Source organism: Mustela erminea, chromosome 6 (assembly GCF_009829155.1).
Source record: "Mustela erminea isolate mMusErm1 chromosome 6, mMusErm1.Pri, whole genome shotgun sequence".
NCBI classification, from domain to species: Eukaryota; Metazoa; Chordata; class Mammalia; order Carnivora; family Mustelidae; genus Mustela; species Mustela erminea.
The window spans coordinates 90,483,294-90,493,282 of NC_045619.1; the positions used below are offsets into that span (position 1 = coordinate 90,483,294).

The following is a 9,989-nucleotide window of genomic DNA, read 5'->3' on the forward strand; positions in this document are numbered from 1 at the left end:
TGGAGTGAAGGAAAAAGTGGCCAACATACAATAGCAAGATACATGGAGCACAGATAGGAGACCCCCCCCATGCCAGGTTCCAGTGAATAGAGGACAATCCCCTCAGGGCATACAGGATCTCCTCTTCGTAAAGCTATTACTGTTAAAAGCAGGAGAAGTAGCAGACTTCCTGAGGCAGAGGAATATATCCCAGATGAAAGACCAGAAAAAAACTACAGTGAGAGACCTAAGTGAAATGGAGAAAAGTAATATGCCTGATATAAAATTTCAAGTTATGATTATAAAGATACTTACTAGACTTGAGAAAAGAGTGGAGACCCTCAGTGAGATCCTTAACAAAAATATTAAAAGGAAAAAATCAGAGTTTAAGAACAAAATAAGTGAAATTTAAAAACACTGCATGGAAGAAACAGACTAGATTAAGTCAACCAACATTGGTGACCTGAAGGACAGAGTAATGGACAGTAATCAAGCTGAGCTGAGTGTGAAAAAAAAAAAAAAAAAAAAAAAAAAAAACATATATATATATATATATATATATATATATATATATATATATATATATTTATACACACACACACCAAAAATAGGAATAGACTAAGGGAACTCAGTGACTCCATCAAGTGTGATCACATTCGCATTATAGGCATCTCAGAAGAAGAGAAAAAAGGGAGAAGAAAAATCATTTGAAGAAATAGTAACTGAAAACTTCCTGAATCTGGGGTAGGAAACAGAAATCCACACTTAGGAGGCAGAGAGATACCCCAAAAAGTCAACCCAAGGAGGTCCACACAAAGATGCATACTAATTAAGATTGCAAAAATTAGTGATTAAGAAAGAATTTTAAAGCAAACAAGAGAAAGGAAGACAGTAATATATGAAAGAACCCCTAAAAGGCTATGAGCTGATGATTCAGCAGAAATTTTGCAGGCCAGAATAAAGTGGCATGATATATTCACAGGGCTAAAAAAAAACAAATCAAAAACTAAGCAAACAAACAAACAAACAAACAGAAAAACCTAGAGCTAAGAATATTCTATCTATCAAGGCTAACATTCAGAATAGAAGAGGAGATAGAGTTTCCCAGACAAAAGCTAAAGGAGTTTATGACAACTCAACCAGCTGTCCAAGAATTGTTAAAGGGGACTCTTTGAGTGGAAAACAAAGACCTTAAGTAAGAGGAAAATAGTAAAAAGGGCAAAAGCAGTAAAAATAAATGTATCTGTAAAAATCAGTCAGGGACTCACAAATGAAAGAATGTAATGAATGACACCACATTACTAAAATGTGAAAGGGAGTTAAGAATGCATTGAAACGTAAGTGACTATCACTTAATATAGACTGCTATATGTAGAAGATGTTACACACAAAGCTAATGGTAAACACAAACTAAAAACCGGTAATAGATATGCAGGAAATAACAAGGATGGAATCCAAGTAGGTAACTAAAGAAAGCCAGCAGAACAGGAGAGAAGAGAAGAAAGGAACAGAGATGAACTACAAAAACAACCACAAAACAAGAAATAGAATGGCAATTAGTGCATCTATCAATAATAACAATAAATGTAAATGGATTAAACTCTCCAATCAAATACACAGGGTGATGGAAGGGATTAAAAAGCAAGCCCCATCTATATGCTGCCCTTAAGAGACTCATTTCACCAAAAAGACACATGCACATTTAAAGTGAGAGTTTGGAGAAAATTTATCATGTAAATGGTTGTGCAAAGAAATCTGGGATAGCAATACTCACACCAGACAAAATAGACTTTAAAACAAAGACTGTAACAGGACACAAAAGACACTAGATAATTCTAAAAGGAACAATCCAACCAGAAGATATAACAATTGTAGATATTTATGCACCGAAAATGGGAACAACCAAAACACAAAACAGTGAGTAAGAAACATAAAGGAACTAATCAAGAGTAATACAATAACAGTAGGGGACTTTCACACCCTATTTACATTATTGGAGAGATCATAGTGACAGAACGTCAACAAGAAAACAGTGGCTTTGATGATGCATTGGACTAGATGATTGTAACAGGTATATTCATAATATTCCATCCTAAAGCAACAGGATATACATTCTTCTAAAGTGCACATTGACTATTCTCCATAATAGATCACAAACTTGGAGAGAAAAATAATATCAACATATTCAAAAAGATCGAAGTCATACCATGCATCTTTTCTGCCATAATGCTATGAAACTAGAAATCAACCACAAAAAAGTCCTGGAAAGAACATAAATACATGGGAGGTTAAATAACATGTTACTAAACAATAAAAGGGGCAAACAAGATAGCACACAGGAAATCAAAAATTTTGGAGATAATGAAAATGAAAACACAGTGGTTCAAACCTCTGAGATACAGCAAAAGTGGTTTTAAAAAGGAAGTTTATACCAGCACAAGCCAACATAAAGAAACAAGAAGAATCTCAAACAACATGCCATTACTTGTAAAGAAACAACAACAACAAAAAAATTAAAACATAAGTGCAGTGGAAGGAAGGAAATAAAGTTTAGAGCAGAAATAAACAAAAGAGAAGCTAAAAGAAAAAAAAAAAATTAGAAACCGGTAGCTAGTTCTTGGAAATAATCAATTAAATTGACAAGCCCTTAGTCACACTCATCAATTAAAAAAATAAAAAAAAAAAAGCTGACATCACAGAAATACAAAGAATTTTAAAAGAATATTATGAAAAATTATATGCCAAGAAATTGGGCAACCTAAATCAAATGAATACATTTCTAGAAACATACACACTATGAAAACTGAAACAGGAAGAAATAGAAAATTTGAACAGACCAATTATGAGCAATAGAGTTGAATCAATAATTTGAAAAATTCCAACAAACAAAAGTTTAGGACCAAAGGCTTCACAGGTGAATTCTACCAAACATTTAATGAAAAGTTAAGACCTATTCTTCTCTAACTTTCCAAGAAATAGAACAGGAAGGAAAGCTTCCAAATTCGTTCTATGAGATCAGCATTCTTCCAATACCAACACCAGATACAGGCACTAAAAAAAGAATACCAGAAGCCAATATCTCTGATGAACATAGATGCAAAAATCCTCAACACCATATTACCAAATCAAAACCAAAAATACCTTTAAAAAAGTATTCACCATGGTCAAGTGGGATTTATTCCTGAGACGGAAGCACATTTCAGTTTTTGCAAAGCAATCAATGTCATACATCACATCAACAAGGAAAAAAGATAAAAATCAAAGTCATTTCAATAGATGCAAAAAAAGCACTTGACAGAGTACAATACTCATTCATAATAAGCCCCTCAACAAAATAGATGTAGAAGGAACATACCTCAACAAAATAAAGGCCCTATACAAAAACCCAATACTAACATGACACTCAATGGGAAAAAACTGAGAGCTTTTCCCCGAAGGTCAAAAACATGACAAGGATATCCACTCTCACCACATTTATTCTACATAGTACTAGATGTCCTAACCACAGCAATCAGACAAGAAAAAGGAATAAATGTCACATAAATTGGTGAAGAAGTAAAACTCACTCTTTGCAAATGACATGATACTGTATAGAGAAATCCCAAAAAACTCCAAAACTACTAGAACTGATAAATGAATTCACTAAGATCACATGTTATGGAATCAATGTACTAAAATCTGTCATATTTCTATATACCAATATTGAAGCAACAGAAAGAGAAATTAAGAAAACAAACTCATTTACAACTACCCTAAAAATAAGATACTAAGGAACAAACCTAATCAAAGAGGTGAAAGACCTGTACTCAGAAAACTATTAAAGCCTGATGAAAGAAATTGAAGAGGACACAAACAAATGGCAAGATACTCCATCCTGATGGGTTGGAAGACTAAATATTGTTAAAACCTCTATGCTACCCAAAGCAATCTACACATTTAAAGCAGTCTCTATCAAAATACCAACTGCATTTTTCATAAAATTAGGTAAAAAGCTTAAAATTTGTATGAAACCACAAAAAAACAAATAGCCAAAGGAATCTAGAAAAGGAAAAAAAAAATGGAGTTATCACAATTCCAGACTTCAAGTTATATTACAAAGCTATAATAATCAAAACAATATGGTACTGGCAGGAAAGTAGACTCACAGATCAATGGAAGATAATAAAAAGTCCAGAAATAAACCCATGATTCAGTTACTCTTTGACAAAGGAGGCAAAAGTATGCAATCTTTTCTACCAATGGGGTTGTGAAAACTGGAAAACTATATGCAAAAGAATGAAACTGGATGACTTTCTTACACCAAACAAAAATAATGGATTTTCTTACCAAAAAAAGAAAAGTTTAAAGACCTAAATGTGACACCTGAAACCATAAAAAAATCCTGGAAGAGAGCACAGGAAGTAACTGACATTGGCTATAGCAACATTTTTCTTGATATGTTTCTTGAGGCAAGGAAACAAAAGCAAAAGCAAAACAAAACAAAACAAAACTACTGAGACTTCATCAAAATCAAAAGTTTTTGTACACCAAAGGAACCAATCAACAAAACTAAAGACAAACTACCAAAAGGGAAAAGATATTTTCAAATGACCTATCTAATAAAGGGTTAGTATGGAGAGTATAAACAGAAATTATACTACTCAACACTTAAAAAACAAACAATACAATTAACAAATGGGCGGAAGATCTGAGTAGACATTTCTCTGAAGAACATATCCACATGGCATTAGACACATGAAAAGATGCTCAACATCACTCATCATTACAGAAATGCAAATCAGGATGGATCTAGAGTGCATAATGCTGAGCAAAATAAGTCAGTCAGAGGAGAACAAATAACACTTGATATCATGCACACGTGGAATTTAAGCAAAAACAAACTAAACAAAACGAACAAAACAAAACAGTGAACAAAAGAGAGAGAGAGAGAGAGACATACCAAAAAATTGACATTTGACTATCAAAAACAAAATGACAGAAACCTGTGGGGAGGGGAGAAATTGGTGAAGGGGATTAAGATCACACTTATTTTAAAGAGTACTGTGTTAATGTATAGAATTGATGAATCACTGTATTTTACACCTGAAACTAATATAGGCCTGTATGTAGATTACATTGATTTAAAATTTTTAAAAATATACTTAGAGTCAATTTAAAGAAGAAAAAGAAGAGAAAAAGAAAAAAAAAAGATTTTTCAATCAATATTCTTGAAACTTAAGGAAAGACCACAGAATTTTCCAAATTAAAGGAGACTAAAACATTATGGTAATTAAATTAACATGTAATTCTAAATTGTATTTTTTTTTGCATAAAGGAAATTTTTAGTTACTGATGAAACTTAAATAGCATTGGAGAAGTACATGTTAATAATATGGCATTATTAATGTAACTCTAATGGTTATAGCATGCTTATCTAGTAGAATATTCTTTTTTGTTATAAACACATACTATTATATTGAACAGCAGATGGATCATCAAATGGTGTAATAAAAGATCCTCATGGTTATTTGTTGGTTTTCTTTTTTATATTTTATATTGTTTCAAAATTAAAAAAAAATAATGAAACATTTAAGTTCTGCCCTATACCTCCAATTTGGGGCATATGCCACAAGTTAATGAAATCTTCCCAACATTGATTGAGGAAGCAAGAGAAAGGTTTCCTTTTTGAATAAACCCTCTTAATGTGTACAAATGGTCATAGTGTCCCAGAGTACTGGAATATCTGAAATTCTTGTTGGGCTTAAGTATAGAGTTTAAATTATTTCTTATTCTCTTTTGGGGGATTATCTGTTTTGTAGCTAAAGAAATTCACTTTGTGCTTAAAGCAATTCATAGTAGTTTTTATGTCCTTCCTACTTTGGTTTGTTGTTGTTTTTCTATTTTATTACATAACTGGTATTCCTCTTGACACTAATCTCCAGGGGACAATTCTTTTTCTTTCCTTTTTTTTTTTAATTTTAATTAACCCCCTGTGTCTCTTATGTGCAAAATGATAAAACTGTGACTTTTTGCTAGTGCATGATTTGAAGCCATAATTTCTTGTTACAATATTTGGGTTCCTTTCATATGAGGGATTTCCCCAAATCCATTTTCATTTAGAGCATTATATTTTCACTTACAATTTTTATGGAAACTGTTACCTTCATTTTAAATATAAGAAGATGTAAAATGAATCTTACCTAACCAGGAAGAAGATTCTAACTTAATTATTTGTAATATCTGGGTCATCATTGTAATGAGTGTAAGTGAAAGTGAAAGATATTAACAGATACATATCATGTCCAGAATGCATATTATTATTTAGACTCCTTCTAGAGAAAAGCTTTGGAATGAACTTTCCTCTGAAATTATTGAACTTTTTTATAAGAGAGAGAATGTTCATCCTTTATTTTTTTATTTTTTTTAAATCATTTTTTAAAGATTTATTTATTTATTTATTTATTTGACAGAGAGAAATCACAAGTAGGCAGAGAGGCAGGCAGAGAGAGAAAGAGAGGGAGGAGGAAGCAGGCTCCCCTCCAAGCAGAGAGCCCGATGCAGAGCTTGATCACAGGATCCTGAATCATGACCTGAGCCGAAGGCAGAGGCTATAACCCACTGAGTCACTCAGGTGCCCCTCATCATTTATTTTTGACCCATTTCTACCATATTCCCATAGGAGGAAAATTATACCAATGTCTCCTATATATGGTAAGTCACTTATAGTTTGCAATAAATATGTGGATCATAAACGAAAGCAATACCTCAAGTACAAGTCAGGTAGTAGCCACTGACTTTTGAACTGTAATATATTTTTCTATTTTTACGTAGATTCAATCATCAAAACTTCATGATCAAATGCAACCAATTTGAGAACACTGATGTGTTAGAAATCAAAGAAAAATAGTATTAAGTGAAATGAGACAAAAAAAAATGGGGAATTACTACATTGTGGAAAAATAAATAATGGTATATATCATGAAATTTCAATCATAGAGAAATGTATAATTCATTGTTTCCATATTTCACATGTATTTTAGCATTATTTTTGAATAAACATTGTGAATTGACATTGGTTTAATTTTTTAGATGTTACAAGAACTTTTCAAAAATTTTTAAGCTGTACATAGAAAACACATTTAAAGTCAAGCTTATGTTCTATTTAGACACTTTAACAGAACTCAGCTCTTTTGGAAATGATCAGCTAAAATTTATATTATCTTTTAAGTTCAAATAGAGAAGAGGAAAAATTTAATAGTGTTAACATAACTGTTACTTAAATGGAACAATAAGTTAGAGGCTGCCTAGGTTGACCTATGTTATAATTTTAAGTATTATCTGTCTTATTAAGTTGGATCAACCTTTTAACTTATTTACATTTTTACTATGGCTTTTTTCTGTAGCTTTTAAAAACAATCTTATTTCCACTTCTGGAGTTGTTTTCCTACATCTATTTCATAAGACTCAAATCTGAAATGAGGAATCAGTCAAGAGAGATGGAGTACATTCTCCTAGGATTGACCGATGACCCACAACTGCAAATTGTGATTTTCATATTTCTCTTTATAAACTACGTATTGAGTATGATGGGGAACTTAACCATCATTCTTCTTACGTTGCTAGATCCCCGCCTCAAGACTCCCATGTATTTTTTTCCTCCGAAATTTCTCATTCATGGAAGCTTCCTTGACAACAGTCTGTATTCCTAGATACCTGATAAGCATCGTGACTAAAAACAAAATAATTACCTACAATGGTTGTGCATCTCAGTTCTTCTTTTTCCTCTTATTAGAAATTACAGAATTTTACTTACTGGCTGCCATGTCTTTTGACCGGTATGTAGCAATCTGCAAACCCCTCCATTACCCCATCATTATGAACAACAAAGTGTGTTACCAACTTCTATTCAGTTCATGGACAGTTGGCTTTCTGCTTTCATTTGTACCACTGGCTGTGGGACTAACACTGGATTTCTGTCCTTCCAGAGGAATTGATCATTTCATGTGTGATATTTCCCCTATACTGCAGCTTTCCTGCACTGACGCTCATTTCTTGGAATTGCTTGCATTTGTCTTAGCTATTGTAACACTCATGGTCACTTTGCTTTTAGTGATTCTTTCTTACACATATATTATCAAGACCATTCTAAAAATCCCCTCTGCTCAGAAAAGAACAAAGGCTTTTTCTACTTGTTCTTCTCATATGATTGTAGTCTCCCTTACTTATGGTAGCTGTATCTTTAATTACATAAAACCAACTGCAAAGGAAAGGGTGACTTTATCCAAAGGTTAACTGTTATTTACACCTCAGTTCCCCTTTATTGTGAAACAAGCCTTCAAGGACACACTCCAAAAGATTTTCTCTTTTTTTCAAAAAATGAAGAAGAAATTTAATTTTTAAAAAATCTTAGATAAAAAAGTAAATAAAATTTTTGACTTAAAAGTTCACTTATTATGTCCTTCAATTAGTTCACCTCATAATATTTTTTCACCTCACAATATTTTAACCAAACTTTTCAGTGAAGAGCATCTTTTCCTTCCTACTTCTCTTTATTGTCATAATTCCTTTCAGAGATCAAGGTGAGTCATCTATTAGGTTATCAACACAAATATGAAATTTCTTTTATTCTCCAACATGGTACTGACCTCCTCAAAAAAAAAAACAATTTTAAATTGATATATATCATAAGATTTTAATAGAATTTTACAGACATCAATACAACAACATGTACTACCACTGTGACTTTAAGAAGCACTTCAAATATAAGTCAGTTGCTTTCAACAAGTAAGGAAAAAGGCAGACTTCAAGTTATAAAAAGCACATATGTTCTAAAATGGAGCAGGATTTCATCTGGTACGTCTATTATAGATCTGAAAATTTGGAGTGAATAAGAATCACACTTGTTTCCTTTATTCTTCTCCTACCCACTTATAAGTGACTTTTAATCTCACAAAACAAACTGAGGGTTGCTGGGGGGAGGGGGTTTGGGAGAAGGGGGTGGGATTATGGACATTGGGGAGGGTATGTACTTTGGTGAGTGCTGTGAAGTGTGTAAACCTGGTGATTCACAGACCTGTACCCCTGGGGATAGAGTATTATGCCTCCATCATAAAGGATGAATACCCAACTTTTGTAGCAACATGGACGGGACTGGAAGAGATTATGCTGAGTGAAATAAGTCAAGCAGAGAGAGTCAATTATCATATGGTTTCACTTATTTGTGGAGCATAACAAATAGCATGGAGGACATGGGGACTTAGAGTGGAGAAGGGAGTTGGGGGAAATTGGAAGGGGAGGTGAACCATGAGAGACTATGGACTCTGAAAAACAATCTGAGGGTTTTGAAGGGACGGGGGGTGGGAGGTTGGGGTACCAGGTGGTGGGTATTATAGAGGGCACGGATTGCATGGAGCACGGGGTGTGGTGCAAAAATAATGAATACTGTTATGCTGGAAATAAAAAAAAAAAAAAAAAAAAAAAGAATCACACTTGTTTGTATTACTTCAAAACAAAGTCAAGGTTCTCATTCCTAAAATGTCTTTTCAATACACCTGTAGTACAGTGTAGAAACATGGACTCTAGCTAATTGTAATATAGGTGGTTTCCATAACAGTTTCCTTTTTTAATATCAAAACCTATGTGAGCAGATTTTAATTTTATAGTCATTGCTATGTTAAATGTATTGTGGATGGGTATTTGGGTATTGGAATCTGAGAGACAAGTTGGAGGACTAATGTTTTAAACTAAGTGAGTTATTTGAGAGTTGAAATGCCATAGTGTGAATGAATTTGAAGCTCCAGGTGATGGCTCCAGAGAAATTTAGGAACACAAACTGAGAGGAATGGTTGAACATTTGGATATATGGGATAAATGGAAGAGATTTTTTTAAAAATGAGTTACATTGTCTTTCAACTTCCTTTCTGCCTACTCCTGTGTGGACTCACTCATGTTTTTATGCTATTAAAGAAGGGAGTGTTACTGGTATGACCTCAGATAAAAACAAAATATAAGCCTACAAAGAAAACTGTGAA

The 9,989-nt window shown here is 33.1% G+C and overlaps 1 protein-coding gene across 1 annotated transcript; it reads left to right on the forward strand.

Moving 5' to 3' along the window:
- The first annotated feature begins 7,454 nt into the window (after positions 1-7,454).
- On the forward strand, positions 7,455-8,250 carry LOC116593571 (olfactory receptor 6C6-like). The gene is given in 2 exon segments (XM_032347864.1): positions 7,455-7,607; positions 7,609-8,250. Coding segments are annotated over 2 exon segments (795 nt in total).
- Positions 8,251-9,989: the final 1,739 nt, after the last annotated feature.